The sequence below is a fragment of the Anoplophora glabripennis genome, unplaced genomic scaffold, assembly GCF_000390285.2.
Source record: "Anoplophora glabripennis isolate ALB-LARVAE unplaced genomic scaffold, Agla_2.0 scaffold372, whole genome shotgun sequence".
Lineage (NCBI taxonomy): Eukaryota > Metazoa > Arthropoda > Insecta > Coleoptera > Cerambycidae > Anoplophora > Anoplophora glabripennis.
Genome location: NW_019416460.1, coordinates 381745 through 401864, shown reverse-complemented (window position 1 = coordinate 401864; position 20120 = coordinate 381745). Strand labels below are relative to the sequence as shown.

Below are 20120 nucleotides of genomic sequence, written 5' to 3'. Positions count from 1 at the left end.
ATATATCACGAAATTCGCCAAAATCGTTTCAACATTGAGAACTATATAGAGACTACACACTGGTCCACGAATACGACACACATTAAATTGTGACGATAACCCAAACCCAAGCCAATTTTTTTCAAAAATTTGGACAGCTCACCGATTTCTTGCAAAATACTATACGAAAAAGAAAAATTTTTCCATCATTACCAGTTGTACATAAACATCCAAGTTAAGCATCACGGACGCAGGTTGGAATTTGGATGGGTGACCTAAGGCAGGTTCGGCAGCCTACCAGAGGCCTGGGTCGCTCAACACGTTCCGCATTCGTGTGGTCCCCGATAAAAATGGTAATGAGAATAGAGCAATAAATCTCTGTAACTCAGGACCATGCTATCATACATAACAATTGTACGAGACTTTACCATCTGTGTAGTAATAGGATAGTTTGAAGAAATGTACTCGAGTAATGAAGGAGGGTGTACAAGGGGCCTAATAAGGCCTAAGAGCCCCGATGGAAAAAACAATTTCACCACCCTCTGATATACAGACAGACAGATAGCCATAAATATCAAAGCAAACTTTCCTTCACAGAAGATATATTGACCGTGTGAAGACTACACGTTGACGTTTTCGAAAAGTTGTTTGTTACAAAACAAAATCAGCTTTTATTTTGTAAATCAAGCATAAAATATATAATTTTTAAGCATGGTTTCTTATTTGTTTATAAAAATTATACAGTAATTTGGCATTTCCAGTAATCCCAAAAATAGCACAGCAAGGAATAACAAAAAATTTTTCACAAATTAACACAGAAAAAAATAATAAATAAGCATTTGCAATTCTGGAAGAGTTAGCATCCAAGCTTCCAAATATGTGCATTCGTAGGGCTTATTTAACAAAAAGAATTTGACTTAATATTTTTTGAATTCTTATTCACCTGTACACCAATAAATCGTTATGTACTGTATAAGATGTACTAAATTTCATACGTCGTATTGTTCATGATATTAAAAAAAGTAAATAAATTTGATGCCTATCCTAAGGAAATATTCCTGTTTCATCTGCAAAGTTTATCCATTAATATGTTGGACAACCTGTACATAATATTCAACGTATAAACAAAACAAAACACATATAGTTATATGGAAAACATCAGACGTCACGAGAATACCTTTTTATCAGAAGTTAAGTTATTTTAAAACTGAATTATCTGATCCTAGAGTCACAACTCAAATTTAGACTTGCTGGTTTTGTTTAAACTTAAAAGGTTGCGGTAATTCGTCATCTTTATTTTCCATACATATATTTTATGTATTAAAATAAAAACAAACTTGCTGTGAAATAGTTAACACAAATATTTTTATATATATTTTTTAATACTTTTTAAACAAACAAAATATCAACATTTATTTAAAAAATAATTCATTTGGTATTTAAAATATACGAATAAATAAACATAAGTATAAAATTTTAATAATAGCAATATTTAAGCCATCGTAGAATAATACACAGGAATAATACAAAAATTCGACTTCACCATTTTTTGTGATCCCTAAACTAACATTAATATGACTTTACGTCCTGAAACGCAAAATTCATAATTAAAAATTTAAAAATGCTAAAGTAGTAATGTAATAGAACTACTTTATCAAAAGTTGTGTGCCACGTTAGACTAGAATAACTTTAATGTGTTACTTCAATATACCTCTGCTACAAAAGAGCAAAAAGTGAGCTATATTTATATTTAAGGAAAAGACGCTACTTCCGTGACTCTCATCACAGCCTAAACGTTCCAATATATTTTTCACCACTATCTGAAAGTGTTACAAGGGAAGACGATTTTAATATATTTCATTTGCTCAGTTGTAGCTTGTGCATTGAAGCCTTTTGTGAGAGTACACAAATTAGAAAAAGCAGGAACGTATCGAGTATTATCGATACATTGCCGTTATCTAACAATCTTTAAGTATTACTCCATTTACTATTCAAGATTAGAGAAAGAAATGAGATGACTGCAAACAATGTTATCGATAAAATTCGACAAACCCAAATAACTGGAATCCATCGATCACGAGACAAAAGCATCAATTATCTGGTATGTTGAAAGTAACCTTTTTAGCTGAATTCTAGCCGGCAAGAGTGGCCAAATCACTGAGGAATCCCTCTGGGGTAATAATGTGTGACGACCCGATGATGACCTCCCAGTTCTTCTGGGCATTTGTAACCTCGTAAGCACATCTTACCTCCGAGAAGCACATGCCCCCCACTATAAACACGATGAGACGAGGCACATTTTTGACAGTCTGCGCCCCTTTGTCCTTGTGCCAGTGCCCGTAACGAGCACTGAAATCAAATTTATTTAATTTTACATGATATACAGGATGAGCCTTAAATGTGTACACATATTTTAGCAGCGCGAAAATTTAATTTCTTTTAAAACTACGTTAATTTATAGTCTGTAACCGAAAACAGCTAACAGTGGAAAACTAACTCTAATTGAGAAAACAAAGATGAGGATAATAGGAAAACAAGATATAACAATATTATGTTAAAATGAAGTAAAAAAATTAGAAAAATACGAATGCGCTCAAATTGACTTATAACTTTACTTTTTAAAACTTAAAAATATCTTACCTTGTTGGGGCGTGATAGGCACTAGTCTGGGCTCTGCTCGCCAAAAATGGGAAGTGCTTCTGATCCAGTTTTTCCTCAATGCAATCCTCCATGATATCCTTAATGACAGGTGTCCACCTGGACATCTGATATGTCTGTTCGGTAATCCTTTCCTTGCGGGGAACGATATATGTCTTCTTCCTAGTTCCGCCGTCGTTTATTACATTGACACCGAGCAGTTGTAGGTTAGCGATTGTTTGTTTTTCTTTGATTTGCGCGTGAGTGGCTAATTTTGAAAGATTCTCTTCTGTAATTCCGTTCTTCGTCATGGCGTATAAAGCAATGATTCGCATCTTATCGTACTCGTTCGTGATTTTAGGGTCGAGGAGAATGGGCACTATATTACGCATGTGGTCTTTGATTTTCTCGCCCTCTGCGTCTGTTCCCATCGCCAAATCCTAGAAAAAGTAAAACGTTCAAAATATAGTAAATATATAATAAGCAATCATATACCTGTTCCACTTTGCAGAGCTTATCGATGTAACCCTGATAAGCTTTCATGCAATCTTCAGCCAAATGTAAATGAGTGGCATATTTTGATAATTCCTTTTGGTACTGAGGCATTTTTTTGATCATTGTAGATAAATCTTTCATGGACTGTTTATCGCTCTGTGTCATCCTCTTGGAATCAGTGAATTTCTTCAAATTCTTCGTTACACTTTGGGACACCACAGCAATGTGTTGGTGGCGCAGCTCCACCCAAAGCTCATCGTTTTCATCTAGCAACACGTCCTTGGGCACTCCTGCTGAAGCCTCATACCTAAAACAAAACAAAATTATAAAAAAATATATATTGGGAGAATTAATTGTATACTTACTTATATACATCATTCTCTATAGGAAGTAAATCGTAGGCCATAGCTTGAAAGGTGAGTTCATGAAGTAAAGGAGAGACACAGTCAAAACCACGGTCAAGGATCAAAAGTTGGGATCTAGCCTTTTCTGGGCCTTCACCCATTGTAGGTTCGTCAGCTTTGTAGGCATCTAATTTTTGTTGTATTAACTGTGCGAGTTCCACATTTCGATCCCAATCACTGTCAATAATATAAAGTTACGAAAAAACTGTGGTTTATTTCGAAACAAATAAAATGAACAGTTACAAACACGATTTAAGAAAATTAGTGATTAGTTATGAGAACTAGCTGTAAATCTACTCAAATGCATTGGAGAAGCTCACGAAATTGGTAGAAGGAAATTGAAATTTAAAAATTTTCAAGGAAATTTACCTTCTGTATCGAACAGACGGGTATTCTCCTAACGTTGCACAGAGAGTAGCTATCTGTTCCGCCATTCTCTCCATATTGGCATTCCTAGCAGCTGCGAAAGTAGGGTCATAACTGCATTGGAATGTATCGGGCGAATCTAAGGAGAATACCTGACGAAAAAGTGTTAATATGTTTCAAAATATGTATCGGCAGCTAGGTGGTAAAAATGAAGTGTTACTGAAAAAACATGCAGTTAGTGTAATACAAACGTTAGAAATGCACTACAAAATGTGAAAATATTCTAAAGACAACCATAAAGCACATTTTCAATATATACAGGGTGTCCCGAGATAATGGACCAAAATTCATAGGTAGATTCCTGAAGCAAAAATATTGCATTTTAGCTGAACTTACCTTAGTCCAAAAGTTGATAGTTAAAGAGATACAGGGTGTTAAATGTAAAATATTATTTTAGTTTATTTCCATTTATTTCTTAATAAATGCAAATATCCACACAAAATTTTGGGATTTGGGGTTCTTTGGGTAGAGGAATTGAAATTTGTTCACATTTTGGGTATAGTTCACAGAGGGTGCTAGCTGCTATAGATTGAATGTGTTGAAAACGACATAACTTTGTTGTACTCTAAGGTATCTCATCTTTGATATCAAATTCTTATTTTCCAACTTTTTTTGCACAAATAAGGCATACTTTATGAAAGTAGCTGTCTCGCACCGTTTCCGAGATATTTGGCTTTGAAACTTCCAATGCTAAGAGTTGAAATAATTAAAATAATTTAGAAATGTTAAAAACACATTTACAATTAAAAATTGTAATCAACAGTAAAATAGTACCTAAACATTATTAAAAATATGCCTTTTTGACAATAATTGCTCAGTGTCCAGCTCTAATTTCTCAATACATTTTTCAACACATTTATTTATTAAAAGATTGTCTTATTTAAAGTATAAATCCTTAATGCGAAATGACTTTGCAGCATTTAAAACATGTTGCCAAAGTTCTTCTCAGGTGTTTATAATTTCTCCATAAACAACTGATTTGATGTAACCCCAAAAAAGGAAGTGTCGGCATTCTATCTCACATTTATGTATACAATTTAAATTGTAAGTTACGACGTAATTTTAATTAGGTACAAATAAGATGATAAGAAAGTAGCATACAAATGACAGCAATGAGACAAGTGGAAAACATCAATTATTTGATTTTCATCCAAATCCTACTTAAGAAATTTTACCGCTAAATTAATAATACCTGTAGATATTTAATTGTAATTTAATGCAACAGCATTGGAAGTTTCAAAGCCAAATATCTAGAAAACGGTGTGAGACAGCTACTTTCATAAAGTATACCTTTTTTGTGTAAAAAAAGTTGGAAAATAAGAATTTGATACCAAAGACTTTTAACACATTCAATCTACTGCAGCTAACGCCCTCTATGAACTTTAACCAAAATGTGAACAAATTTCAATTCCTCTACCTAAATAATCCCAAACCCCAAAATTTTGTGTGGATATTTGCATTCGTTAAGAAATAAATGAAAAAAAAAACTGAAATAATATTTTACATTTAACACCTTGTATCTCTTTAACTACAAATTTTCGGACAAAGGTAAGTTCGACTAAATCGCAATATTTTTGCTTGGAGAATCTACCCATGATTTTTTGGCCCATTACCTCGGGACCACCCTGTATTTAACGGATGTATTTTTTCTTTAACGCTAACCGAATTTCCAAAATAGAAGGCAGTAGTCTCATAAATAAATTAAACCACAGTAATTACAACTTCTTAATCAGAGAAAATAATTTTGTGTACTCTACGCACGGAAGTTGTAAAGTACTGTTCATTAGTGTACCTATATCGTTGTTCTGTTCGCACAAGTGCCAATTTCTATTGTCGCTTATCATGTACGAAAAAATGAGCTGAATGCATCAGTTTCCAGCTTAGACGTTTCATTTCATGTCATATGTGTAGAAATTTTTATACTTACTACTTATATTATACTTACTAAGCATGTAACAAACTCTTGTTACCTAAACTTAGATCGAAAAAGCATGTTAAAAAAAATAATCAAATGGTGAAGAGACGTTTGGGAAGATTATAATATCAACAACATTGCGGATGTAGTTTTGGAGAGATTTTCCTTGGGATTAAAGACACCCTCTGGGAAAGGACAGTGATTAAAACTTACACATATCAAAATAGACGATGAGCGATTGAAAAATCCTTTGTATCTATATTGCCTCGCATCAAACCTGGTGTAGTGATCATCAAGAATATTGCATTTCGACTAATAGAGAAATTGCCAACATCTGTGAGCTGAACCCCATTGAACTAAAGTGACTTTAGGTGACAACAGTCCTAGTGTTAGTGACAGTGATAGCGACAACAGTAATTAATGATTTTGCTAAAGCATACAACACTCATTTCTAGTGTCTTATCGGTGGTAGTAGTTTTAGTGGTTTTACTAACATAATCTTAACCAAAATCGGCATAACTGTTTGTTGTTCTATATAATTCTTCTAAAATGATTTGCCTAAAGAGTCGCGTTTCCCACGTGTCTTATCCGTCGCAAAGATCTATATGTTGAGAATGAGTCACTGCCTACAATTTTGGATGATAAATGCGAGTTTAAATATAGTGATAATATATATTCAATAGGAGCTTTGAAATGATAAAAATAAATCTAGATAAAAGTTATGCATGATTATGATCGATAAACTGGAGTATGCAACCTGTCAACAACTAATTTTAAACATACATTAAAGCCGACAGAAAAAAGAAAATAGTAACGGATTCAATGTTAAAGGTAAGTAAAAGGATAGCTATACAATAAAGCAAACATAAAAAGCACACACCACACACCTGTGACTCGTATGGCAAGAAAGCGATGTTGATCTCCTTCAAAGTTTTAATTTTTCTTGCCGCACATGACTTGCATAACTCATTGAAGAGTTCCTCAGGACAGACTGTCACAAATATTCATAATAGTTACAGTTATAAGTATAAATAAATGAAATATAAATATAATAAGCAAATAAATAGGTATATTAAAAATTAAACATCAACAAAATCTTTACATTGTTACATAAGATTCATGGAAAAAATATTTATTTGTCTTAAAAGAAAACTTATAGAGCTAAGTTCCTAATAACGACTCAGAAATCTAAATATACTGCCTATGCCAATTTAGATATAACTGTTTCAAACAAAATATATAAGAAATTTATACAAAATTTGTGTATATCTAATTAAAATAGAACAGTCTACCTCATAGTTGCTTTTATGTGCATGATGTAAATATAACATTAAAAATTTTTATTACTGTATGACAAATACAAATAGCAATTATTGCAAAGTTCACCAAATAATGTCACAGTCCATGAAGCATAAAATAAGGGTATTCCTAATTTCTCTTTGTATTTTACAATTCCTTTGTATTTACTTATTGATTTACTTGCAACTTCACTGCGACCTAGATATAATGTCAGACAGAAGGGAACCACTGGGTTAAAATGAATGCAATCAATAATTAATATTAAGTGATCTCTATAGGCAATATGGGTTAAGTACTTGATTTCGGTTACTGAATTATTAATTTACAATGTTTGGTGTGTAACAAAGGAAAGCTGACAATCACCACAAATTAGATGGTTAGTACGTACACATCACAAGCGTTTTTATTTGGATTGTAAACGAGAAATGTAAAGCTTTTCAGTACCTGAGATTCGGTGGGAACAAAGGCTATGTTGATTTCTTTTAAGGTTTTAATGAATTTCGCTATGGGATGGTTTGCTAAGTCATTAAACAATTGGTCTGGGCATGCTGCGGAAAATCGACAGAAAAATATAAAATTTCAAAATAATAATATCATTAAATAGTTTAAATGTACATAAAAATAAGATTTAAAACAAAAACATATTTCTTTCTCTAGGATTTACACATTAAAAAAATCATTTATACATAATTTTACTACATTATAACAAGTCTACAGGGAACAATTATGTAACTATAGTACTTGAAAATCTTACCTTCTGTGAAGAAAACATGTGCTGCTTTGTACATGCATTTGGGAGTTTCAAAATCGTTCATGAGAGCATGTACCGACTTTTCCGATGGTGTAATCAGGTAAACAGCTTCCATTGTGGTTAGAGGTTCTCTTCTCTTGTTAATATCTTCAACCACTGCACAATAAAGTAAATTCAAAGAAAGTAAATTAATACTGATTCATTCAGGAAAATATGTAGTGCAAATTTAAAAAAAAATACCTACGTGTAATACCCTCCGCTGATATATCATGCATTTTGCAACAGGCAGAGACCATCCTCATGGCCAACTGATCCACCACCAAAATTCTCCATTCTACGGCATGTGCCGGACCATTCTTTTTAGGTGGCTTGTACTTGATAACTTCGTTCATAATTTCTGGGGAAAGGATTTGTATACAAAATAGCAAATTATTAGACGTTAACACATAAAAGATACACAAACAGTAAAACAAGTGTATGCAAACATACTGCAAATAGTTGATGAAAATAACGAGTATCGTTCCACTAACGTGAAGTTTTTACCTGACAAATTTAATTGGTCTCTAATATATGCATATATATGTATGTTACTGGAAAGCACTAAATTTGGTACTTGATGAACCAAATCCACAGATAGGTAATAATAACAATAATATTAAAATGTCTGTTGTATAAAGAAAAATTACAATACTTAGATCAAATTCTTACAGATTAGATCTGCAGATCTTATCTAATAGTGTGTGGTCAGTTATTAAAATGTAAATTTCACTTTATCAATATTTCCTTTCACAGAACGGATTTCAGTTTAACAGCATAATTATTTGATTTTATCGAGTTATTTATTATTTATTGTTTTAATATCAAGTAAATAAAAATATGTCAAATTTGAGAACGGTAAAATATAAATAATTATAGTTCAACAATTAAAAAATAGAGAAAAAATTAAATAATAGTATATTGATAATGATAATACGCCTCCAGGATAATATTGACATTTGTGACGTCAGATAAACTCCCTAATGTAATATCTCATAAAATGAATCGATGATTTAAAGAAATATTGTGTAACTAAAGCTGTGCGTATAATACAAATGCAATTTGTAACTAAATATTTACAAGTACATCATTTTAAAATGAAGTATTAAAAGGTGAAGTTATCAAAGGCGTCATCTTCCACTACAATAAAGTAATATTCAGGAAAACTTACTCTGACCGACTTGGGTCTTTAGAGCCATTTTAATTAATTATTGCACAACCAATTACAGAGCACTTAGTTTTAATTTTAACAACGTAAATTTTCTGGATTAAAAAATTAGATGGTAGAACACCACTTTCACCGTAAACAACAAAACCAACTTTTAGACCACGAACCACACAGACGCCTTCTATGAGTCACTTGTTAAAGCTTTGACACCCACGAGAACGAATTAAATTTTGTAGTACTGTCAATTCTTATTCAAATTTCATTTATTCAAATAGTCTTTAGAAAATAATAAAGAAGATTCAAGTAACACTACTTTCGATTTATGTTAAGATGTTAAGAATAATTGAATGACAAATGATTTTTTATTTGTATTTGTATTGCTATCGCTGTCAAAGTTCTTTTATGACAATTATAAAATGTGGTATGGTATGTATGAACTAACTTGAAACGTGGAAAAAAATAATGTAATTATTCAATAAGAACTAAAGTAAATAAAATGAGACTACCAGTTACTCCAAGAGTATTTTGAATTTATATTGTTATCTGTTTGATAGTTATATCTTATGATAGGATATCTGTTTGTCGTCTACCTACTGCTGAATAAACCATGAACAGTGTGGATGTTAAAAGTGAACCAGTTAGTGATCAAGGTGACGACAAAGCGTTTATAAATACATTATTAGGTGAAATGAAAAGCCAGTTTAATAGGGCCGAACTTAAAGTTGATTGTAGTATAAAGACTGAAGAAGATATGATGAATGATATGTCTTTAAAATCTAGTCCCGTTAATGAAGTACAATTAGGAACGACTGAGTCTGACTTAAGTACAAATGAGAGTGAATATAAAGAGTCCCCTAAAACTGACGGACTTCCTCAAGTTGACGACTCATCTAATGAAGAAGATCTGGATGGCAAACCTCGAATTGTTTTATTGTTCAAGAAACCGAGTGATGAAACTAGTCCTACTAAAAATAAAGACATTACGCCAGGTAGAAGATCTCTGCGAAATAAGCACAGTTCTGTAGATGAAGCGGTGGATGAGAGTATTCCGAAACGTTCATCTAGACGTAGAAGTAAAGACTGTAGTGAGTCTATTTTACAGAGTGCAATAGCTAGAAAGGAAAAGTCTTACAATGAAGCAAATAAACCACAGAGATTGACGAGACAACTTAAACCAACGCCAAAGATACTAGAAAATCTAGCATTAGCAAAACAAGAAAAAACTAAACTTAAGTCTCCTAAAAGTATCGATAAAAATAATCAATATGATAGTGATAATGAACTGCAAAATTGTGAAAATGGACTATCTGGAACACCAAAGAAAACTAAAAAGAATGCAAAGTACTCCAAGAAAAATGCTAAGAGATTGAAAATCAGTCATAATGTAGAAAGTGAAAAAGAATCTGATTCAGATCCAAGCTTATCCCCTGATCAGGAATCTAGCTCAGACGTTAGAAAAATTGCAAGAAGATCTCAGCGTTTATCTTTGAGGTGAACATCATTTTAATTTTTTTTTTTTTCATATTCTGTTTGAAATAATTTTATCTATTTTGTTTGCCTAATCATGCAAGACCTTGACTGTGTTTTGTATTCATAGCAAGATCTGTTGACTTACATTAAGTAATCATAAAACAATAAATAATAAAAGTATTATTTGCAGTAGGAATAAAGAGGAATTTGATGAACCTTCTGGTCCAAGTCCAAATATAGCCGACCAGGCTAAAGACTTCCCAGATGATCCAGAATGTTCCTCTGTAGGGGCACAACTGATAGCTTCACGTCTATGTTTATGCACACAGAAAACTACGCTGTTTGCTGATGCTAATGAAAATGGTAATATACCTACTAAAATGAAGAATTATCCATTAACTACTTATTTGCAGATACCATATTTTGCACTGCTGTTGACAGCATTGGCGAAAAACTAATAGGATGCAGCAGAGAAGTCGATTTTAAAGAAACACCTCTGCTGAGACCTTCACAACGTGTACCTTACCTGGTTCTTTGTGACTTGCACAGAAATAGATTGCTCAGGCATAATTGTTGCCCTACTTGTGGAATATTTTGTACCCAGGTATTTTTACATTCATAATTTTTCAAAGAAATGCATCTAATGGAAACCTCTTAATTGAAAACAATGTCAGTTTCTTTTGGTTGACAGTTGTTACTAATTTCAGGGAAAATTTGTTGAGTGTGACGCCAAACACCAGTACCACCGAAGTTGTCAAATTTCGGTGGGTAGTATGGAGTGTTGCCCACATTGCGGTCTTTCCACACCAAGTCACGACATTGTCATTACCATGCAATGTTCAAAAAAACCCATATTTCTACCAGTACAAAAAAATAATTAGTAAGTACCTATTTATTGTGTGTCCTTGCAACTGTGTGTTTCAAAAATTAATAAGTCCTCTATATATTTTCATCTGAAATCAGTCTTCATTTTAGAGTATCATTTTCGCTTTAATTTGGTCACGTTACAAGCAAGCAAGAAATTATAGCCTCATTTATTGTTTTTGTGTAAATTGGTTTGATCAGTTGTTTTTATTTTTTCCGATATCATTTATTAGTAGTAGTGGACATGGCAGGCAGTCGGTGGTTGACAAATTTTTAGATAAAATGGGACTATGCATTGTCGTGAATTGTAAAATATATACATACATTTTTTTTTTAATTAAGGAAAACGGTTTAAATTTTTTATAGCTTCACTGGAAACAGAAAAATACTAAACAACTGATTTTGCCAATTTTAGAGTTAAGGCTGTTACTGTGACTGCTAAAATTTAATGTTAATTTTATAGATTTCGTCCAGTAATATCCCTAATTCGTGGGAAAATGTCGCTTTTCTTGTATTCGTCATTCGTTTAATTTATTCCATGGTTATAAGTTTTTGTTGAAATTTATTCTTTCCAGATCACCAAACCTCTTTGACGGGTATATTTTGAAACACTCGGTATTTTATATTTGAAATATATTCCGTAATTATGTGTTACTTGGCATTTAAAATTTTAGCTCGTCTGCTAAAATGAGTTTTCCGATTATTAAAGAAAGTTCCACTTGTGCCACCCCATCGCTACTTCCTATCGAAAATTTCCAAATTTCCAATGCGTATGAATTGAACGGGGAGATCTTCTCTGAACACGATCTCATGGAAGCTTTAAAAGAAGGTGACATCGACAGATTAGTGTCCATAATAGGTAGGGGGAAAAAATATACTAGGTTTCCTGCATAACGTGGTTTATAATTGCAGCTTCAGATACAGTCGATCTTCATTTAAAAATCTTAGATTTCAACAATGGTAACCTGTTACATTATGCCGCCCATCAAGGGCTTCTCGCGGTCTGTCACCTGCTTGTCACTGCCAGTGTCGAAATGGACGATTTTGACAAGGAACAAAATACTCCTTTGATGTTGGCGATAACCTCTAACAAAAACGATGTTGTGCAATATTTAATTAAAGCCGGGGCTAGTATTACTATAAAGGTAGTTTAATTGAAGTAATTATACTAAATTGAAGTTTTATTGTGCGCCTTGGACTTGTATGCAATTTGAGTAAATATTTTTTTAGGGTACGGACGGTATGACAGCTCTCCACATTGCAGCGAAATGCGGCAATCTCACGGCGTGTCAAATTTTGCTTCAAGCCGCTGCTACGATTAACAATTTTGTGAATAGCCAAGACGACGGAGGCTGGACCCCCTTAGTTTGGGCATGCGAGCACGGTTACATAGACGTGGCCAATTATCTTATCGTTAAAGGTGCAGATCCTTGTCTTAGAGATGTAGAACACAATGAAGCTTTGCATTGGGCCGCGTTTAGTGGCAGCTCGAATATAGTTGAACTGCTGTTAAATAGGGGGTGCGACGTTAATACAGTCAATGCTCATGGCGAATCTCCTTTGTAAGTATCTGAAATTTTGTTAATAACTTTAATTCTTTTGGCCTTAAAAAGTTTCTTCAAATTGGAGTGACAATATATATCATCAATAATATTATGGGAAAATTTTGTATTAGTTGGTTTTTAAACAACTTGATTTTGCCCATTATTTTTGTATAGAAAAATTACGAAACTGTGTACATAAAAGCAACACAAAATTTAGAAAAAAGGGAGGAATGTATTTTATCCCCAGCAATTTTCAGCCTCTTATATGCCAGATTCTAAATTGTTTTAAGACTGATTTTATTGTGTTGAAGTGGATCACGCTATCTATGTGCGGTCAACGGAACTACAAAGTGGGAAGCTTTCCTAATAACCGAACAAAATTTCATCAGTATACATGTATCTACCACGAAGTTATAACGTTTTGTGTGAAGCTAGTTTGTGTAAGCAGGAATAAAAACACACACGGAACAGCATTTAGCAATGCAGTTCTGTTTTAAAGCCTGTAGAACAGCCGAACGAAGGAAAACATCATAGCTATACGCTCCAAATTGTGTACGATTGATTGACGATCGGATTTCAGCACAAAGCGCACAGCTTCGATATTTTCATCCGTTAGGCTTGTGCGGGGATGTCACATCCTCTTGTTCTCATGCATGTCTCGGCCATCACAAAATCTCCCGAACCACATTAACACAGTCCGACGTGATGTACAGTCCTCCTGAATTTTAACAGTTGATATGTTTCAGTGGCTGTTTTACTGGCTTTAGAACATAATTTGATTGCTGTACGCTGTTCAATGTGCATTCCCATGACAACTATCAAAAACTCACTTCACTCAAAACGTTATAACTCCACCGTAAATATACGTATACTGATGAAATTTCGGAAAGCTTCCCACTGTGTAGTTCTGTTAACCGCACATAGATAGCGCCACGCACTTCGCCACGATAAAATCAGTCCTAAAACTTAATAACCGAACCGTGTATACAAACTTCTATTCGCGAGAGCAACGAAGGGGATTATTATATTAATTTCAAATCAGTGTAATAGGGAGGCTCCGGGTTTGGTCATTCTGGAAAATTGATTACTGGGAAATTGTTCCATAAGGCACGTATTTTATCGACGTTATTTTTAGACATATCGCTGCCAGAGAAGACCGATATAATTGCGTGATAGTTCTCCTGGCAAGAGGTGCTAACGTGTCATTAGTTAATAAAAATAACGAGACCCCATTAGAGTGTTTACCTGAAGACGGAGAAAGTTATAACGTGATAGCCCTAAATCTTAAACTGCAAGCAGTCGCAGGTACCGATTTCAAAAACTACAGAACCCTGCTCTCGAAGTAAGTTTGCCAACGTGTTTATTTAATTTATGTAATTAATTTTCGTTTGCTAGTGACATATCACGAGGAAGAGAAGTTAATCCTATACAATGCGTGAATGCCGTGGACGATGAACCGGAGCCGAGAGATTACGTTTACATTACAAGGAATTGCAGAACTACCGATAATTTTAACATCGACACAAAAATAAACACCCTTCACACATGCAGTTGTAGTGAACGCTGTGTTACGGAAGAGTGCGATTGCACCAAGTTATCCATGAAATGTTGGTATGACGAGGAGGGGAAACTCACTTCTGATTTCAGTTTCGCAGGTAAAGTTAATTTTGATACCCTGAAAATTGGACATTTTATTAAATGTTGCCATTCACTCGTTTTTGTAGATCCTCCTCTCATTTTCGAATGTAACGAAGCATGTTCATGCAACGCTATTACCTGTCGGAACCGAGTGGTGCAGAAAGGCTTACAGCAACGGTTTCAACTGTACAAGACTGATACAAAAGGCTGGGGCGTGAAAACACTGAGGTTCATTCCTAGAGGTAGTTACGTGTGTGAATATGTTGGAGAAATGCTAACTGACGTTACGGCAGACCAGAGGGAAGATGACAGTTATTTGTTCGACCTGGACAATAGAGTAAGTATATTACTACCTATCTCGTAAATTTCAACGTTTCGCGTGGGATGTCTTATAATATTCATTTATATGTTTAGAAGGCTAAAACAACAAATGATACATATTGTGATCTGTCTAATGCAACCTACGAGGCATACAAGGCACAAAGAGTACTCAATTTTTTAAAAATCGAAATGGCAGTATATTTATGAAAATGTTTACTTATTTTTTTTTTTAATATTGAAAAACTGGTATACTACAGGTTAGAGATGAAAATGAGTGTTATTTTAAAACGAAAATTTTAACTACTCAAAGACCTTTACAAAATAGATAATATACAGTGTGTAACTTTATGTGTGGATCAATTCTTTTAAGTATAATACGAGGGTGGTCTGAAAAGTTTCCGACCTCAACATGAAGATGGCAGCACTCGTAAATAAAAGCTAGTGAATTTCGTTGTTCATCTGTTGACAGTTACTCACCAAAGTTTCAGTCATTTTGGACGCGCAGTTGTATTGCAACAGTCATATGAGTGAGTTAATGTGAGTGTTTTTATAAAAGTGGACAAAATTGAGTATCGAGCTGTCATTAAATATTTGTTTTTGAAAGGCAATACGCCTACGCAAATCAAAGATGAGTTGGATTCTGTGTATGGGGACTCTGCACCATCATTTACCACAGTGAAATTTTAGGCAGCTGAATTTAAACGTGGCCGTAAGAGCTTGGGAAATGATGAACGTTCGGGACGTTCAAAAACTGCAACTACCGACGAAAACATCGCCAAAGTTCACCAAATGGTGCTAGACGACCGCCGAATTAAAGTGAGAGAGATAGCAGAGGTTATGAACATGTCAAAATAACGTGTTTGTCACATATTAAATCAACATTTAAACATGAGAAAGCTGTCTGCGCGTTGGGTGCCGCGTTTGCTCACGTTAGACCAAAACTCTGCTGGCACAGTTTAGGCGCAATAAATCCGAGTTTTGGCGCCAATTAATTACTGTAGATGAAACTTGGATACACCATTATACGCCCGAAACAAAATTACAGTCCAAACAGTGGACTGCAAAGAGGGAACCGGCTCCAAAAAAAGCAAAAACTGTTTTTTCGGCTGGGAAAGTGATGTTTTTTGGGATAGTCATGAAGTTATTTTAATCGTTTATCTTCAAAAAGGAAAAACCATTACAGGAGCATTCTACGCATCATTACTTGACAAGTTGAAGGCAGAACTTGCGGAAAAACGGCCACATTTGCAGAAAAAAAATCCTGTTTCACCAAGACGACGCACCGTCTCACACCTCAGCGGTTGCCATGACGAAAATCTACGAATTACAGTTTGAACTGCATGACCATCCGCCTTACTCACCAGATCTAGCCCCAAGCGACTTCTTTTTATTCCCTCATCTAAAAATTGCGCTTGGAGGACAGAGATTTTCGTCAAATGAAGAGGCAATCACCTTCGTGAACAATTATTTTGCAGAGAAAAACGCCGAGTACTATTTTGACGGGTTACAGAGATGGGAGCATCGCTGGGAGAAGTGTGTAGAGTTACAAGGAGACTATGATGAAAAATAAAAAAAAGAATTCTGAAAAAATGTCTTGTATCTTTGTTAGGTCGGAAACTTTTCAGACCACCCTCGTAGTAGGCTATTGAATACAGGATTTTAAAAAGAACTATGGCATTCAAGATATTTTATTACATGAATCATTCAAATGGTCATTGTAGATTAAAAAACCGCGGAGTGCTATTAAATTAGGGGGTGGAGATAGGGGTGAAAATGCACCCCTTTCAGTTTTTTAATTGTAGCTCGAAAACGAAGAAAAATTTCGCTGTAGTTCATAGGAAAAATTATTTAGAGAATTGAATTTCCCATCGAAATAGCTTATTTAAAAAAATTAAAGGGAACATTTTATGCAAAAAAATTGTTAATAAACAATTTGAAAAAAAAACAAAAAATTTTTTTTCATAATCAGTTAATGCATAGATTAGAGGTACCTAGGAATCTTAATTTTAATATGGTTGCCGTGACAGGTTTTTGTTTGCAAATATGGTGTCTAAAAACAAAAGCTTGTCATAGCAACCATATTAAAATGAAGATTCCTAGGCACCTCTGATCTATGCATTGACGGATTATATCGTTTTCCGTTTATGCATCGTTCAGATGACATTTTTACATTAAACATTTAATATCTCAAAAACTCNGTCAACTGAGAGTAAACATATCCAAAATTTAAAAACTTTTATATTATCATTTTCTTGTGCAATTATATCAAAATCGTAAAAGTGGGATGTATTGGAGCATTCTACGCATCATTACTTGACAAGCTGAAGGCAGAACTTGCGGAAAAACGGCCACATTTGCAGAAAAAGAAAATCCTGTTTCATCAAGACAACGCACCGTCTCACACCTCAGCGGTTGCCATGCCGAAAATCCACGAATTACAGTTTGAACTGCTTGACCATCCGCCTTACCAGATCTAGCCCCAAGTGACTTCTTTTTGTCTGCCTATCACATAAAACTTCATCTTTTGAGAAATCAAATATATAATTTTATTATTTCTTTCACATACGGGTATGTAGAAGGTACAAGGCACACTGCTCGTTTATCAAGCAACAGTTTTCATAATACGTCAGCCCAACACTACACCATTAATTGTGTCTAACCTCAAATTTTTAACCAGTTGCCGAAATAACATGAAGTATTAAATACCTAAGAATTATTCACAACAATTATATGGAATTGTTTAAAATCGTTTTACAATATGATGATGATATGATAACAATTAAATTAAACTAACAACAACATGTGCTGACTTCTGTCACTTACAATCTAAACCACTGACAGTAACGTCATCGGGCGATGACACATCAGATGTTAGGTCCCACAGATGGTAATAGATGTCTTGCCTGTGAAATTTTGAAAATAAGGCAACATCAGTAGCATCTTTAATACTGTTTTAGAGCGAAAACGTTTCTTATTTTCAGGATAGCGAGTCTTTCTGTATAGACGCCAAATATTACGGTAACTTTTCAAGATTCATAAACCACTGCTGTAGTCCGAATCTGCACCCCGTTAAGGTATTCATCGATCATCAGGATCTGCACTTTCCTCGAATCGCTTTTTTTGCCAAACGAGACATCCCAGCTGAGGAAGAATTGAGGTAAGCCTTCGGTTAAAGTTTGAGTGGTGACGGCAGTACAGTTTTTGTTTTTAGTTTTGATTATGGGCATAAGTTCTGGCTGGTTAAGTACAAGTCCTTTACCTGTGAGTGCGGCATACCCGAGTGCAAATATTCCGATGAAGCAATCCAGCAAACATTAACTAGTTGCAAACAAATGGTGACAGATCGTAATGTCTAAGATCTTTACACTACGGTGGGTTGACGTTTTAGGTTTCCAAATGATCATTTAAGAGGAAACAAAAGATGTAAGGTGTTGAATAATGTTTAATATTTACTTGCCTTGTATAGTTGAGAATTTGTTTGACATTTTTCATTCGGTATTGATTTGACGCAAACAAATACTGGAAGATGCCCTTTATGTCGTAAAAGGCCTGGAAATGACTGGGGCCGGTTCTGTTTAAAATTTACTATTAATTTTTAATACTGTCGTAAACATTTCTACTTATTTTTTCATTTCTTCGTACATGATTTTTTCTTGGAAATCGGAAACATTTTCGCCATAAAAGAGCTATAAGTTTCTCATTTAATTTTTGTACGCTACTTGACGATGTAAGCACGACAATATTTTGTGATAAATCTGTCATTTTTATAAATTTTATTGTCAACTGAGAGTAAACATATCCAAAATTTAAAAACTTTTATATTATCATTTTCTTGTGCAATTATATCAAAATCGTAAAAGTGGGATGTATTGGTAGTTCTATATATCATTTTCAACGAAGATCTTGTAGTTCAGGATACAGGGTGATCCAAAATAATATACCTTATATATATAAGAGTAGGTATAATCGAAATGTTTGGCCAAACTTCAGTGGTGGATTTTACATCACGAGTTAATCAAAAAGTTCTTATACATATGTCTAAAAACGTTTTGTTTTTTTGAGATACAGTGTTTAAAATATGAGGATATGAAAAGATATTTTTTTTTAAATTGCAAAAAACGGTCGAGGAAACCATTTAAATGGTAGGTACTTTATTTTATTCACATGTAACATGACGATTATATTTTTTTCAAAATTTTATTTTTTGACAACAATTACATACAAGAATATACATTTTAATCCTGACCCCTTTCCATTTGGCTGAAACTTTTTTATTATTTTCTACCCCATTGAAAACCTGAGAATTTTTTAGTTTTTTTCACCCAACTCAAAAAAAGAAAGATGAATTTTTGAAAAAAATAGTTTTTTTTCAAAATTTTTGTTTTTAAATGTACTTTTGAAAAAAAATGGATCAAAATTATTTGGACCTATCTTCAGTTTTTTTTCAATTTTTGAAAAATAACGAAAATTTCTCGATGATTACTATTTTTGAAAATTTTTTTTTCTTATAAAAAACTGACATTTTTTATAAATCCTTAAATTTTTTCAGATTGGTGTTTTTTTTGTTTTCTATTTATTTTATTGATTGAGAAAAACATTTTTTCAAATTTAGCTTATTTCACATAACACCATTTTGAAAATTTTTGAAAATGTATATAGAATCCCAAAACTGAAAAAATTTATTCTATGCTGTGATTGATGACAATTTCAAAAATCATGAGGATGGTTTCAAAATGACTTATTTGAGTTCAAATGTGTTGCATCTCTTTTTAAAGCTCACTATTCGTCCAAAAATGGATGAAATAACAACTTTTTTTTCAATTTCTTTGTTTTTGGATGTAGTTTTTGAAAAAAAATCCAAAAAAATTATTCAAAACGATTTATTTTTTTCTTAACTTCCAAAAGTCGAAATTTTTTCATGTTTACCACTTTCAATTATTTCTTCCATATTTTCTTTCAATTTTGGGATTCTATATACATTTAAAAAAAAATTTAAAATGGTGAAATAAACTAAATTTGAAAAAAAAATTTTTTTCTAATAAAAAAAAAATAGAAAACGAAAAAACCACTGAAAAAATTTGAGGATTTCCAAAAAATTTTATGATTTTTTATAAGAAAAAAAAAATGTTCAGCAATGGTAATCCGAGAAATTTTCATTTTTTTTCGAAGATTG

At 33.4% G+C, this 20120-nt stretch overlaps 2 protein-coding genes across 3 annotated transcripts; one reads left to right on the top strand and one right to left on the bottom strand.

Annotated features, from left to right (window-relative positions):
• Positions 1 to 1415: 1415 nt before the first annotated feature.
• On the bottom strand, positions 1416 to 9297 carry LOC108910175 (protein ROP). Of its 2 annotated transcripts, none has more exons than XM_018714711.1 (9): positions 9114 to 9297; positions 8151 to 8303; positions 7910 to 8062; positions 6744 to 6847; positions 3885 to 4033; positions 3477 to 3692; positions 3112 to 3418; positions 2620 to 3056; positions 1416 to 2328 (listed from the first exon to the last, which is right to left on the bottom strand). In XM_018714711.1, the coding sequence occupies exons 1-9, from the start codon at positions 9139 to 9141 to the stop codon at positions 2112 to 2114; spliced, it is 1764 nt and encodes a 587-aa protein (XP_018570227.1). In that variant the 5' UTR covers positions 9142 to 9297; the 3' UTR covers positions 1416 to 2111. The 2 variants fall into 2 exon arrangements, with proteins under 2 accessions (XP_018570227.1, XP_018570226.1); XM_018714710.1 differs by lacking the exon at positions 6744 to 6847 and adding an exon at positions 7600 to 7703 and having other exon boundaries at positions 9114 to 9296.
• A 146-nt stretch (positions 9298 to 9443) lies between these two features.
• On the top strand, positions 9444 to 18499 carry LOC108910176 (histone-lysine N-methyltransferase EHMT2). Its single transcript, XM_018714712.1, has 12 exons — positions 9444 to 10601; positions 10771 to 10943; positions 10994 to 11184; positions 11288 to 11460; positions 12119 to 12303; positions 12357 to 12589; positions 12675 to 13006; positions 14124 to 14330; positions 14384 to 14643; positions 14713 to 14963; positions 17929 to 18104; positions 18159 to 18499. The coding sequence occupies exons 1-12, from the start codon at positions 9718 to 9720 to the stop codon at positions 18301 to 18303; spliced, it is 3210 nt and encodes a 1069-aa protein (XP_018570228.1). The 5' UTR covers positions 9444 to 9717; the 3' UTR covers positions 18304 to 18499.
• The last annotated feature ends 1621 nt before the right edge of the window (positions 18500 to 20120 follow it).

What these genes read in the sequence shown, in the direction of transcription:
- LOC108910175 (XM_018714711.1), bottom strand. Translation starts at nt 9,141, where the DNA reads ATGGCTCTAAAGACCCAAGTCGGTCAGA. An exon ending in CCGTCTGTTCGATACAGAAG is followed by an intron (nt 3,693 to 3,884) that starts GTAAATTTCCTT and finishes TATTATTGACAG; the next exon opens with TGATTGGGATCGAAATGTGG. An exon ending in AGCTCTGCAAAGTGGAACAG is followed by an intron (nt 3,057 to 3,111) that starts GTATATGATTGC and finishes TACTTTTTCTAG; the next exon opens with GATTTGGCGATGGGAACAGA.
- LOC108910176 (XM_018714712.1), top strand. Translation starts at nt 9,718, where the DNA reads ATGAACAGTGTGGATGTTAAAAGTGAACCAGTTAGTGATCAAGGTGAC. An exon ending in TCTCAGCGTTTATCTTTGAG is followed by an intron (nt 10,602 to 10,770) that starts GTGAACATCATT and finishes TATTATTTGCAG; the next exon opens with TAGGAATAAAGAGGAATTTG. An exon ending in TACAGAACCCTGCTCTCGAA is followed by an intron (nt 14,331 to 14,383) that starts GTAAGTTTGCCA and finishes TTCGTTTGCTAG; the next exon opens with TGACATATCACGAGGAAGAG.